At 43.4% G+C, this 14,958-nt stretch overlaps 1 protein-coding gene across 1 annotated transcript; it reads left to right on the top strand.

Moving 5' to 3' along the window:
• Window positions 1-2,543: 2,543 nt before the first annotated feature.
• LOC4341662 (uncharacterized) lies at window positions 2,544-8,815 on the top strand. Its single transcript, XM_015788869.3, has 5 exons — window positions 2,544-3,159; window positions 4,920-5,000; window positions 5,688-5,750; window positions 5,864-5,923; window positions 8,214-8,815. The coding sequence occupies exons 1-5, from the start codon at window positions 2,725-2,727 to the stop codon at window positions 8,379-8,381; spliced, it is 807 nt and encodes a 268-aa protein (XP_015644355.1). The 5' UTR covers window positions 2,544-2,724; the 3' UTR covers window positions 8,382-8,815.
• Window positions 8,816-14,958: the final 6,143 nt, after the last annotated feature.

Raw genomic sequence — 14,958 nt, 5'->3', positions numbered from 1 at the left:
TAACCGGGACTAAAGATCCGGTTGGTAACTCCAACCGGGACTAAAGAGGAAAACAACGGCAATCTCGGTTGCCACCTTTTCTTTTCTTTTTTCATTGTTTTTTGCTAGATGATTTTTCCTTCAATTTTCTCCCAAATCGGATGGGATGCATATCCCAATCAAACCCCAAATCCTCAAATCAAAGCATAACATCTCAAATCATATATTCACATCATAAATCCTAAAAATATAGCACAAATCAAATATATCTCAGATTGAATCCATACACTGAATCATAAATTCTCAAAAAAAGAAATTATACATCTCAAACGAGTCCACGGCCGCCGCCGCCTGCAGCCAGTAGTGTGCACAAGTTGAGGACATTGTTTGGACCGAAGAAATGAGAGCAGCCCTATTTAAATTATAGGAGTTTTAAAATAGAAATTATCGCTGAAGATACTCTAATACTGTACAAACATGATCAATTTTTTTTTAAAAAAAATACAGCTCCACACGCCTAATTTCAGGGCAAACGGCAAGTCCTGAACCATAATAACAGTCGCTTCGACCGGCAACTATCCGGAGTTAGCTGTGCGGGGAGAATACCCTCCACGTACATACGCGAGAGTCGCGTCGAGACCGCTCTGCAGTGCTGGACACCACACACTAGCACTGTCACGACAACACGGCATGCACAGTGGGGTACATCACCAAGCTATAGTACTTAGTACTACTAGTAGTAGAAAGTATCAAAAAGCTAAAAATCGAGAACTGGAGAAGAAGCCGCTCAAATCGTATGTACCACACGTACTGTATGATAGGCCACCCGTTTTTAAATATTCGGTCCGTTTTCAAGTATTTATCATTGTTCGTATTTAGATTTTATCACTTGCCATTTTGTTCAAGAAATTATAAATACTTGAAAGACATGGTATCATCGAAGTGTTGCATTCTAAACATGAGTTTTAAGCTTTCCTTAATCGTAGTTTAATTAGTTTAAAACATTGGTGGTTAAGCTTAAAATCGTGGTGCCCAACCGTGACATGTATTTGGGAATAGTGGGAGTAATTGTCAGGGAAGCCTTTTATTTTCAAACATTGACTACTCGTCTTTTTTAAAAATATATATATGCTTAAAAGATGACAAATTACTGCATCAAATAGTATTGTAAGCATGAAACTTTGGTGAATTATATTCATGAATCAAAAAAAACGCGAATATTAGGAAAATATCTAATATCAAATAATTAGAAGGAGTGAGGCTTCGAATCCAGGTCGTCTAGCCCACCACCTTTTGGAGCTAGACGGAAGACCCCTGGGCGTTTCTCATAGTCATGAATCCTATATCACATCTATCTGTCCCACGGCATAAAGGATTTTGGCAATACAAATAGATAGCCAAAATACCTTATATTTCATAACGAAGTTAATAATTGCTAGTTTGTCTAACAGTATTGTGTTACTATCTTTGTCTCAACATATTATCATTCAAATTTTGTTTCAAAATATGACAACTTCCCCATCTACTCGTTGACATTCGCAACTATATCTTATTTAATTTCTTTACCTACTTATTCATTAAAACCAATCACAACCATACATCATTTAATTTCACCTCTCCTTTTAACTAATGTAAAAAAGTATGTAAATTTTTTGAAGTGCTTATATAGTTATATTTTAGGATGGGCGGAATGGTTTATAGCTATAAACTCCACAAAAAATACATAGGAGTAGCAACAAACACACACGTTTAATCAGCCGAAATCCCACATGAAAACAGAGCGTCTTATCTTATCTGCATCCAACTGTACTCCAGCATGATCCACAACACCACTCACCTCATGATTTTCGTTGTATTCGTTCCAGTCCCAAAACCAGCGAGATGGATGCACAAGCAACCGGTCACTGGTTGGTCTCTACCGTACCGAAGTCGACAGGAACAGAAGCAGTTATTATATCCAAGAGAAAGAGAAAAATAAAATCTTGACACGAACAAAAACCCGACTCGCCGCACGTCTCCGGAAAACGATTTTTTTTTCGAAACAAAGAAAAAATGGGGAAACAAATCCAGTGGCATTTTTCTTTTTTTTTTTTCGCCGCCACCGGCAGCCGCTTTTATAGCACACACCCGTCACCACACGGAAACCCCAGCCAAGGCTACTGCCACCTTACCTTGCGTACTACGCCTCACTTTTACCAAACTGACCCCTGCACCTCCACTCACCGACAGATGGGACCCACTAAAGGATAGAAACGTCCTTTCCTATCCGGCACAGTGCGCGAAAGGGCGGAAAGGGTTCACTGGGCCCCACTGCGTCCAAGGTTTGGCGTCCCGCCACCACCCACGCACGCGGGGTACCCGGTCACTGACGTATGGGGCCCGGCTGGTGGGCCCCACGTGTAAGTGGGGGTGGGATGGGAGAGGAAGGAAGGGTCTCGCGGCGCGTCGTGTGCCATGTACAGGTGGTGGTGAGTAGTACTAGTGGTGGGAATGGATTATTTTATTGGCCATATGTGGGCTTTTATTCCGCGCGTTTAAAAACCCGGACGCCACGCCGTGGGCTCGGTTCGCCTCCACGCCCCCCTCATTTCCTCCTCGCTCCTCCCCCACCATTCCCACATCTCTCCCTCGCCTTCCTCCTCTCTCTCTCTCCACATCTCCCTCTCGCTTCCACGCCTCCTCCGCTTTGGCGGCTTCTTCTCTAGGGTTCGTCTCGACTCGACTCGTCGAAGGGAAGCTGCTCCCATGACCGCGGCCGACGCTGAGGCGTGCGCGGTGGCCGCGGCGGCGGACATCATCTGCTCGCTCCGCGGGGCCGACCTCGCCGGGTGGACGCCGCCGTGGGGGACGGCTGCCGCGAAGGGGAAGGAGGTGGTGGTGGAGGAGGAGGAGGAGGAGCTGGCGTGGCCGACGGTGGCACGGGGGAAGCGGTCGCGGTCGTCGCGGCGCCGCTCGCCGTCGGGGTCGGGGTCGGCGGCGACCAAGGGGAGGTGGGCCAGGGGTAGCCCGGCGTCTCCCCTCGACTACAGCGGCGGCTCCGGCTCCGGCTCCGGCTCCGCCGCGTCGACGAGCGGCGGCGAGGACGGGGCCTTCTGCTCTCCACCGCCACCACCGCCGCCGGTGGTGACGGCGGCGGCGGCGACTACGCCCACGGCCGCGCCCACCCCTTCTCCGGCCAAGGTACGTACTCCCAGCCGCGCGCGCGTGCATCCCTATCTCTCTCTCCTGTTTGTTCCTTCCCCCGCACAGCTCGCGCTCGCGGTTGGGCTGCTTCGCTTTCCGTTCCTCGTCTGGGTTTTTTTTGACGAAACTACCCCTCCGTGTCAGCAACGAGAGGAGGATGATGGATGGATGACTTCTCGATGAAACATCGCTTTTCCTCTCTCTCCCACTAGTCCCACCGGCTTTTCGTTCGCGTGACCTTTTTTCTTAATCCCACCTTCGCAGCTTCGCTGCCTACCCATTCTTTCACCTCCAACCTTTTCACCCAGGTCATTTCGGTAAAAACTCCATGGCTATTAGTACTTCACCCACCTCGCAGATCTCCTCGTCCTCTTCTTCTCCGAACAATTTCGGGATCTCCACCTCCGTGCTACTACTGCTACTCTCGAGCTCTGCGTTGTACCAGTAGCACTATGACTCTACGGGTGCTTGTACAGTTCACACTTTGAATTCGGGGAATTTTTTTTCTTTTGGGGTGGATTTGTACTACCATGTCATAGCGTGTCTGTTTGGTGCGGTTGACTCCTACCTTGCGGAGGGGGGCAGCCGCGGCAATTCACAAGGGTAGGTGGGTTCCGGTTCGGCTCCCACTCCCAAGTCTCCAACCACGAGCCGCGGCTTACCGCTTTTGCCCAATCTGCCCATTCGCCTCGAGCCTAACTTCCGGGGGCAATCCGGTCATTTCGCCCGCCCTTATCCTGGACCTGACCTCCTCTATCGCGTTCGTTGCCGTGGGAAGTGAGGAGTCAAACCGACGCGGCGCTCTCCGTTGGAAGAGAAAGAGAGAGGGGTGGGGTGGCGCCGCCACGTGGCGGCTGCCCATTGGCCGCCTCGCGCGCGCCGTGTGGGCGCGGCGCGGGACACGCATGCATGCGTGGGTGTGCGAATGCGAATGCGAAACACGTCGTGGCCACTTGGCTGGCGCCACGTGGGCGCGTGGCGTTTCAGGTTCTTTTCTCTCTCTTTGCTCGCGGACGTGTCCTGGTGGGATGGGCCCCACCTCACACTGTGGTGGGATTTCCGATCCTAGCGGGAAAAGGAGGCAAACGGATACTCAATTTTAAGTGAGTAAACTGAATTTCATATGGGCTTATTTCTTTATTCTTTTTCCCTGCGAGGGAAGGAACCTCGTGCGGGGCCCACCTGTCATCGTCATGTACAGGTGAGGTGAGAGCCCATGCTTCCATTACTGGACAATAGGTGCAGAAATTAGGAGCACACGCACCGTTGGTTAATTAATCGTGGATAAGATGGCAAGATGAGCAGTTTGTTTGTTTGTGCGTGCGTGTTGTTGATCTCTCCTATCATGTCGAAATGTGCTTCATGCGGGTAGGGCAACAATGAGGGGCAGTTTTGTGGGATCTTGGTAGGAGTTAGTTAGGTGATGTTTTCCCCCATTAGAGCCAAGCTTAAGCTAAGCTAGACTCTCTCATCTAATTCCCTTCCTACCACCTGGAAAACAATATTCTTTTGGGTGGAACATGCGTTGCCTGTTGCTTTCTTTTTCTACGGTCGCCTCCTTAATGCAGCAGCAGCAGCAGCGTTGGTTGGACTGTAGTTGGTTGGCTCTAGTGGCCCGTGTTGTGTTGTTTGATCCTACCAGCAGCGCGTTACTAGCTACTTCCAGTACAGTATTCGCTGGGTGTGTGATGATGAGTGCTAGTAGTAGTAGTATAACTGTATAACTAATGGCGTGCGTGCTCTTCTCTCGCTTACAGGTGGGCCCTGCCGGACGGCGCCAGCTGATCCTACCGACCCCGCCTCCCCGGCCCGCCGGACAGCGACCACGGAAGAAGATGGTAAGCTACTGCAGTCACTCACTCAGTGTCACACATATGACCCGGCACTTAGCACAGGAAAAGCGCATTTTGTTTAGTGACGAGTGGTACAAGAAAGCAGTCAGGTTTTGTTTTGTTTCACCTTTGCATTTTTCTGCAGTAAAAGCACGGTAGATAGATAGAGCAGCAGCTTTGGGTCTGGGCTTTGATGAATGAAGTTACTACGAGTACTCCCAAGTTACAGCTTACTACTAGCAGTACACCCCCATCATTTGCGCGATTGCACAGGTCCGGCACAGGTCCGGCAAAAGAAAGTCTTTGGCCTACACAGTAGTCTCAGAGCAGTAGAGTCAGTGACTCAGCCAGTCGCGTGCAGGAGATGGTAGGCTGTTCAAATGGCCGGAGTTTTTCTTTTTAAAAAAATGTTTTCTAGTTGCGGAGTCGGTCACCCAGTCTAGAATAAAGCGGCAGCTGGTGCGGCCACTGCCACCGGAAAGAGAGCGTGGTGAGGGAGGCAAAAGTGGTATCCTAAGGACAAAGGCTGCCTGCCCGAAAAGATCCACGCTCATCATCACCAGATGGTCCTGTGACGAAACGAGATCGAATTTTGATGGCAGTAGTAGAAAAAGAAGGATCGCGTTTGTTTCTTGGCTTTTATTACGGCTTGATTTGGCCTAAACTTGGTTTTCTTGTCGGTATGGTGTGCAGAGGCTGCCGGAGATTCAGCAGCTGGTGCGGTCGCTGACGGTGGAGAACGATGGCCTTCGCGAGGTTGATTAGTTCTTCTTTCCCCTTTACGTGATTTTCACTTCTCACTTGGATTATGCTGTTAATTTAGCTCGAATTCTTATCCGTTTCTTGTTTATATTCTCGTCCGAAAACAGGAGATGGTGGCGTTGCAGAGAGCTTGCACGGCGTTGTCCAAGGAAAACTGCAAGCTAGAGGTCAGTGGCATATGCTGCTATCTAACCAAATCTTCTCCTCTTTCTCTTTTGTGCACATGTGGCGTGCAATCGCTTCCAGGTTGGGGCGCTGAGTGCGCAATCATCATAAAACCCAAATAAAAATTCTGCATGTTTGATCAGTTGGTATAGCTTAAAGCATAAGTGATAGAACTTTCCAACTTGCTAAAAGTAGAGTTCCCCTGAGCCTCCCAATGGAGAACTAGTGGTCCCCTGGCATTGTGAATGCATGCTGTCCTTCGATATTTTCTCTCTCTTCCTTGGTGTGTGCTTTACTTCGTCGTCCTAGGCTCTTCCTGGCTTCCTAGGAGAAGAGTGCTATGTGTGTGGCTTGGTTTGGTTTGGTGGCGATCTTCACTCCACATCCCTCTCAACCACCGTTTGTCCTTTGAAAACGGATGACAACCGGTGCTGATGATAAGCCTTTCGCAGGTTTAGATGTCGATTTCCATGCTTTCTTTTTTTGACCATACACGAACTGCCCGGGGTTAGCTTTGCCGCATGAGCACGTATTTGTTTTGCGCGGTGAAAGGTGCGGTGTCACTGCATGTGTGGCCGGAGTGCCGGACAGGATCACTGGCACACTTGCAGTATCTCTCTTCTCTTGAGCTGCTTAGAAGATAGTGGTAGTACCACGGTAGTGGCAAGTAGCCAAGGACCAGTGAAAGAAATATAGTACGGGATATAAATGACACATCCTATACTGGACAGATCAGACTAGATTTTTTTATTTTGGGGCGAGAGAAGTAAATACTAGGGCTATTGTTAGTCCGCAGGACGCGTGTCGTGTTGTGAAAGGGTGTCATTCTGAGGAGAGTGACACCTTAGCCAAATGGTCACACGGTATGGGACCTGGAGGTGGCGATAGACGTTCGTTATCTTATCTGAAACTGAACCGTGGATCGTCCGGACTTGGCCATGCGTCTCAGCGTCTGTCGTGTTAATTTAGGGTAAGTTGGATTTTTCTAGTCTTATAGGAAGCTCTTTGTCAGTTAGGCTGGGTGGAGCCTGCATGTGGCCGCTGCTTGCTTCTGGAGCTGTCTCAACACATGCGCTGCTTAGCTCCTCCTATCTCGATGTATGGAAGCTCCGGTTAGCTTCTACTAATACAATATTGTTTGTACCTTCTACTAGTACTGCATCTCAAGAGTCATGGTTAGTGACAAGTTCGTGTACTATATATAGTTAGTAACTTATAACAATAGTTTGCCACTGTGAGGTGGTAGCCGAGCTGTCAATTTTACGGTAAAGGTATAGGAGTGTCAGTGAGGATTTTAGTTGATTGCCTTCTTGACTTTCGCATTCGGGATGAAGTGCAAGCAAGTGGGAGGAGCTCGAATTCTTATCCTGTTTATCCATCTCAATAATCTCAAGTTCTCAACCACCTCTTCACCCATCAAGCTGCTTGCACGTTTGGAAGGGCTAGGAAAGTGACGTCCCCCAAAAAAACCCTTTGGCATTTGGCAAGGTAGAGTTGGTGATAGATGCAGTTCAGCTACTGCACTTTGTCTGCGCAATTGATGCAGTTACAAGGTGTTCTACTGACTGTTCATGCATGCTTCGTTTTCAACCAGCCGTACATGTCTGGAATCTTTCCCCCAATAAAGAACGCCATGTTGCCAGGCCATGACCTTAATCTATGCACACCAACCCGGATCCTGGACATGGTAATCCCGTGGCCTTCTTTAATGCCCTTAGTTCTTGCGTGCCACACTGCCACTGCACTGGTTCTGTGCTCCACAATCACATTAAAAATACAGACAGTGTACTAACCAGCCAGAATGGTTGGGCAAAGCTCTCCCCATTTCATTTGGTCCGGTTAACCTGTACTGCACCGTTGTTGTGCAGTGTCATCTCTAGAGCCTCGTGGTGGCTGAGTGGTCCATGCATGTTTTCTCTCTCTCCCGTGTGTCTTTCGTCTCCTCTGGCATAAAGCACATCTAGCTAGGTCCAGCCATGGTAATGGCCAACATTTTGGATCTTCTTAGTCCTGTTTCAGGTTGTTTATGCTTGGTCATGGACTCATGGTGGTTGTTCATTGTCCATTTTCTCTTATGCCTCCCATTTCACCTCCACAGAGATGTCTCTTTTACCAAAATATAAGAACTACGCTAGGTAGATTGTGACTACAACCCAAATTTCCTTTCCAAGTCTACTCTGTTGGGCTCATGGATTCATAAGAGATTTGCCTTCTGCAGTCATCTGAAATTATGTTTCATAAAACCTTTTTTTTCTGAAATGTATAATAACAATCTTTTCCTCTATTTTGCAGACAAGGTTAGAGAAATCAAGCAAACGAAACGGAACGAAATCCGAGGGGCAGCAAGCAAGGCCGCAGCCTGATGAGCCCGCAGCCAAGCAGGAATCTCAAAACGGCTTCGTGCTGCCTGACCTCAACCTCCCAGTGGAGGACATGGCTGCTGATGGATCAGCTCCTTGATGCATGAACGGCTCCAGATTATTACCGCGGCGTCGCTAACCAGACAAAAGAATTTTAATTGTATATAGAGGAAGCTGGGCTACAAGGGGCTCTGATCGCTCGCTCACTCAAGATGAAGCTAAAGGAGATAATTAAGGACCATACCTTATGCTTGTTTGATAAGTTGTTCAGATTTACTAGAGTTTAGCACCAGTGTCATATGATCCTCCAATCTTACTAATGCCATTTTAGGAGCAGAAAGGAGGATCGGTTTACCTTGCTTTGTCTGATAGAGTTATAGTAGTTTTTATTTACCCTGGCCTTGTGTGTCGATGAGGCAGAGGGAAGATTTTACTTTAGTAGTACAAGCTCCGGACAGTGTAGCTTGGTTGTTCATCTAAGCACTGTAAGTTAGGGAAGAACTATCTCAATGTTCTTTTGTTTATTCTGTTCAATGTTGGTGTGAATCTTTGGCTGTTTGTAGAGTCCTACTGTCTTGTTCACGGCTGATTACAAAACGGGTTGCATCTGTCACATTAGCTGCACAGCTCAGCTCATGGTACTCTCGGAAATGTCCCTAGCACTACTCCATTCATCCTAAAGTAAGTGCACTCGAAATGTCCCTAGCACTCCTGAGACACTACTCCATTCATCCTAAAGGAAGTGCAGGGAGTGAGTAGATAAGTGTTTGTCTCTCCTAAACTAGAGGAGTGTATTTTGGGACGAAGTAGATAAGTGTTTGCCCAGATATATGGCTAAAAATAATTATATTTTAGACTGAAATATATTATTATTATTTTATATGAGCACGGTTTCACCATTGGTGTATTGGTGATAAGTGCATAACTACACTCCAAATTTTAATCCACAATATTTTTAGTTAGGCCGAGTTTAGTTCTAAATTTTTTTTTCAAACTTCCAACTTTTCTATCACATCAAAACTTTTCTACACACACAAACTTTTAACTTTTCTGTCACATCGTTCCAATTTCAACCAAAATTTCAATTTTAGCGTGAACTAAACACACTCTTAGTTAAAGTTATACTTTCTTTTCCAAGAAAAAAAGAGCATGGTCAGGTGCAAATCATTGTGAACGTTGAATTCAACTGTTCACTGATTCCAACTGCAGATGTGAACGTGTCGCTTGATCTAATATAGTAGGAGGGGGAAAAAAGAGGAAAACTTGTATTTGCGCTAAAAGGAAAGAAAAAAAATGATGTTGATTAAGGCAAATCTCCGATGTAGCCTCCATATCCATATCCTGGCTACTGACGGTCAAGTGAACTGTGAGCTTACTGCATCACTCTCAAAAAGACAAAAAGAAAAACGAGCCAAGGCCCATATCCACTCAACCGGGTGAAGGCCAAAAATGGAAATGAACAAGTTTACTGTACATCCCTCATTTGCCGTCGAGTTTGCAATTCATCCCTGCAACGCAATACCAAATAGAATGTGTCCCTCAACTTCTAAAACCAGTGCAAATACGATCCGAAGATGGTTTTGATGATGGTTTCAGCTGACGTGACAACTACGTGGTGTTGACGTGGCACTTAAAGTCAGAAAAAAAATCCGTGAGGCAACATGTAAGCACCCCTTCTCTTTCCCCTTTCTTCTCTCTTCTGGTCTTCCCTTTCTTCTCATCGCACGAACGCCCACTTGGACCCTATCCGTCGTTCGTGCGGTGAGAAGAAAGGTAAAACCAGGAGGGAGAAGAAAGGGAAAGAGAAGGGGTGGTTAGTAGGGCTGTCAACGAGCCGAGCTTGAGCGAGCTCGCTTGCCTAGGCTCGAGCTCAATACAAGCTAGAGCCGAGCCTATAAAATGTTCGAGCTTTTAAACAGGCTCGGTTCGAGCTAGATCAAGCTCGAGCTCGACTACCGAGCTTGATTTTTAATTAGAACAATGTATATTTTAAAGAATATTCTTTTAAAAATAATTAATTTATGGTTTATCATATTAGTAGAAGAGGAAAAGGAATAAAATAAATATATGATGCCAATACAAGGCATACAAATAACATATTTCATCTACCAATTTATTAAATAGCAATAAAAAATCATATATTACTAGGCTTATTAGAAGCTCGAGCTCGGCTCGACAAAGCTCGCGAGCTTTGGGACAGGCTCAGGCTCGGCTCGTTTGGAGCTCGAGCCGAGCTCAAATCGAGCATAGGACGAGTCGAGCTCGAGCAGCTCGCGAGCCTCGAGCTTTTTTTAACAGCCCTAGTAGTTAGATGTGGTCCCACGATATTTTTCTTACTTTAAGTGTCACATCAGCTGAAACCACCGTCCAAATGGCCTTAAGATCTTGTTTGCACATTGGTTTTAAGAGTTAAGAAACACATTATATCTGGTATTGCGATGCAGGGACTGATTTCAGATTCGGCGATAAATTGAGAGATCTAAAGTGAACTTATATTCCAAACGAAAAAGGGAACAACTTAAGGCCGTCATAGCACACCAGGCCTATGAAGAAGGCATGCATGTTATGTGGGCCATGTAAGCGACGGGATACAGATTCATGGTCCGGCCCATTTACACCCCGCCTAGGCTGATTGGCATTTCAGTCCAAGTATACTAATCCCCTCCCAACCCCTCTCTCCCGTTTTCCGCGTACACGCTTTTTTAATTGTTAAACGGTACTCTCTCCGACCCCCTAATATAAGAGATTTTGACATTTTGTTTGCACTGTTTGATCACTCGTCTTATTCAAAAAAATTGTGCAAATATAAAAAATAAAAAGTTGTGCTTAAAGTACTTTAGACAATAAAATAAGTCAAAAAAATAAATAATAATTCTAAAATTTTTCGAATAAGACGAATGGTTAAACAGTGCAAGCAAAATGTCCCTTATATTAAGGGATGGAGGGAGTAAGTTTTTTTTGCAAAAAAAATTCTATATGAAAGTTGCTTAAAACAATCAAACTAATCCTTTTTAAAAAAAATAGCTAATACTTAATTAAGCACGTGTTAATGGACCGCTCCGTTTTCTGTGCAGACTGTTCCAAGTTCCCAACCGGGAATAGCGAACACAGCCTAAAGCCTAAATGGTATTAACATGGAAGCTTTAGGCGTTCGTGAAATTTGTTTAAAAAAAGTACATGCCCGAAATACTGATAAAGATGGTTTTTCTTTAAAAATATGCTTGGAATTGTACCCATGATAATCCATACTCCCTTCGTTCCACTCCATGCATGCTGCAAATCATTCTAGTTGTCATAACTTAAACTTCTTTAGCTACGACTGAGTTTAGAGAAAAAATACAGTGACATCTACAATAACAAATAAATACACTATCAAGTTAGAAATTTGTAAGGTGTGTTTAATAAAAAAATTCTTCATTAAACTCGATCGAAGTTAGAAATTTATAACTTATGAAAAAAACTAAAATGACTTCCAATGTGAAATGGAGGGGTAGATTCTAATTTAGTAACAATGTGCCGCTCCTTTCACAGTGTGAAATTCACACTAGATATAATAAAAATAATGGCTTCGTTGTCTCGTAACTAATTATTAGATTTGTTTTTTCCAATAATAGTGTCACGTTCTTACGATATCATAAGTGAAGATCACAAAGTGTAGGTGTCCTATAGTAAATTTTATTTGCTAAGATTGTAATCTACTGATAGTGTACCCTTAGGCTCATTTGAAACAAAGTAATTTTGTGATTGGATTCGAAGAACTTTTTTATGGTCCTTTGAACAAAGGAATGTCTCTCTCAAATTTATTTGAAAATTCTTAGGTTTCATAAATCAATACAATCTTTTAGAGGGAAAATCCTTTATGTAATCTCTTTTTTTCTTATATTCATATATATTCCCTCGCTCCATCTAGATCCTATTATTTTCATGTATTTTTATATCCATAGGATTTCAAGTGACAAGGCACCCGAATCATATGTTTTCTCTGCATGTTTGCAAATCAAAAGTCTTCCGCTACCAACTGTTACGGTATACCCCCTCCGTCCCATTTTAAGTGCAACCATAAATTTCTATGCCCAACTTTGATCGTCTATCTTATTTAAAAAAAAATAAACTTAGCATTTTTGTTGTTATGAGATGATAAAATATGAATAGTATTTTATACGTGACTTAAGTTTTAAATTTTTTTAAAAAAAATTTAAATAAGACAGGCGGTCGAAACTGTGCACGAAAAATTATGGCTGCACATTAACGTGACGGAGGGAGTACTAGTTCTTATCGGTATATTTGCAAATCCACCCCTATATACGACATATACTTAATTATAAAATCCGGCCAAATGGCTCATCATTAAGGACATCACCAATGTATATGGCAAAAGTGGTCTATATAGATGGGACCCATATAAATAAACTTTAACTATAGCAATCCTCACAATGTATATGGATACAATGTAATATTAGGAGAAGAGAGAGAAGTAGAGATAGATAATATTATTTATGTCATATGGGTAGTCCATATGCATATGGATACCTTTTGCTATTTTCTTTATATGGACTAGTTGCATAATGTTACTAAGTGGCTGAATAAAATAGTTTATTCCCTATAGACCACTTCTGTAGTACATTGTGGATGTCCTAAGCATCATGGCATGGCGATCTCCACAGAAATCGGCGGTGACGCGTCCATGTCCTATTGGACAGGCAGGGCGTTTATTGTGCGAGAGGTGGGGCCCACTCGCGTGGTCCATCTTTCGTTCCTCGTCGCTGTCCCTGCTTTTTCCTTCCGGTCACGGAAAATATCACATTTCCATTCCCACTGCCATCCACTGTGCTTTTTACCCTCAAGTAGATAGCGGCAAAGATTCAGACCAACTTGTTAAAAGAAACAAAAGTGGACAAGTCCACTGTATGAAAAGTTTGTTAGTTCTTATTCCCTCCGTTTTATAATAGATAATGCCGTTGACTTTTTCTCACATATTTGACCATTCATTTTATTCAAAAATTTTATGCAAATGTATAAGATATAAATCACATTTAAAGTACTATAAGTAATAAAACAACTCATAACAAAATAAATTATAATTACGTAAATTTTTTGAATAAGACGAATGGTCAAACATGTGATAAAAAGTCAACAGCGTCATCTATTAAAAACGGAGATAGTATTATTGTCTATTAGTACTTGTTAGCCACATCTAAAATTTAAATTGTGATTTTGGTTTTAAAGCTGATTTTGAGTTTTCTCGTCTTACCATATTTTTCAGCCTTAGGTTTTGTCCCGAAAAATTGTTTGTTGGTTTATTAGTCACATCGAAAAAAAACTTAGAGCTATTGTTTTCATCATCTGATTGTTGGTTTATTAGTCACATCCAAATATTAAATTTTGAATTTAATTTTACAGTTGATTTTGAATTTTATTATCATGGTATATTTCCTAGCCTCAACTTTTATGGCATAAATAATACTGTACATGTATAAGGGTTATATTCATAATTTTAGTTGCTTTGTTTATCTTCTTTTCAGTCTTATCAACTGTGGCTCAACAGATCATATATCAACATATCTTGCCCCAGTGTTTACACATGTTTAATAATCTTGAAATCATAAGCTGTTATTTTTCAAAGAAGAAAACACAAGCTGTTGGAGCTTGGGTTAATTTGTGCAGGTGTTCAGGCACATCTCTGATCTATATACTGAAGAGCTGTGTTTGTGAGATGTGGACGCCACTATTAAGTTTGAGAAGGAAATAAAATAAGTCTGATGATACCGTAGTGCCCTAACGCCCAGCAACCATGAATCATCAATCGGTTGGTTAACTGGAAATTTCAGCGCTTAATTGGGAATCATCATCGTCGTACTATACAGTTCATTCTCTGTATTATTTATTGAGAAAATGATGCGTCCTTCGCTGATGTGAGAGATTTTACTATAGAAACCACCTTCACGTTCAAAGTCACTGCAGAGGGTACGATAGTTTATAATTTTTATATGAATAAGTGCAATTCCAATATTTATTTATTTTCTCAAAATAACACCGTTGCAAAGTCCTTACAGCGCCGAAATAAATTTTGGAGAAATCACGTACACCGTGCACGCGAATTTATTTTGAAACCGTCTTAGTTTTACCATAAAATCTCTTAGGAGTACTACATAAAATGCATACCAGCGAAGTAAGCATAGTTAAACTGATTAGATTTTTAGGTTGGAATATGTCTAATCAGATTGTGCTCGTATTAACTATTAATTATTCTTTCAGTGGTAGAGGATAACAAAACATTCATGGTAACTTCATCAATACCAGGATATCCCAGTCCAGCTATTCAAATGTACTCTCTCCGTCCAAAAAAAAGCGAATATAGGACTGAATGTGATACATTCTAGTACGGACATAAATAAATCCAAATTTGTAGTACTAGGTCGTATCTAATACTAGTTGATTTTTTACGAGAATGGTGAGTACTTATAGGAGAGTAGGATGTAATATGTGACTTCGTGAAGGTGGGTGCCCGCGCTGTGAGCGTCTAATGCACACCTTCACTCCGTGGGGTAATAGTTCCAATCCCGTTCAAGCATGAGCTACTAGAACATATCCCCGTAAATACGTGTGAGTGTGGTGTGTGCACGCCTGATCCTATACTCGAAATAAAGGATTTTTTCAATTTCTAGGCACAACTAAGT

This window comes from Oryza sativa, chromosome 6 (genome assembly GCF_034140825.1).
Source record: "Oryza sativa Japonica Group chromosome 6, ASM3414082v1".
NCBI lineage: Eukaryota > Viridiplantae > Streptophyta > Magnoliopsida > Poales > Poaceae > Oryza > Oryza sativa.
This window is presented reverse-complemented; position numbering and strand designations above follow the sequence as displayed.

Coding starts and splice junctions, on each gene's coding strand:
- LOC4341662 (XM_015788869.3), top strand. CDS start 2,725: ATGACCGCGGCCGACGCTGAGGCGTGCGCGGTGGCCGCGGCGGCGGAC. Junction 5,001..5,687: donor AGCGACCACGGAAGAAGATG/GTAAGCTACTGC, acceptor TATGGTGTGCAG/AGGCTGCCGGAGATTCAGCA. Junction 5,751..5,863: donor AGAACGATGGCCTTCGCGAG/GTTGATTAGTTC, acceptor GTCCGAAAACAG/GAGATGGTGGCGTTGCAGAG.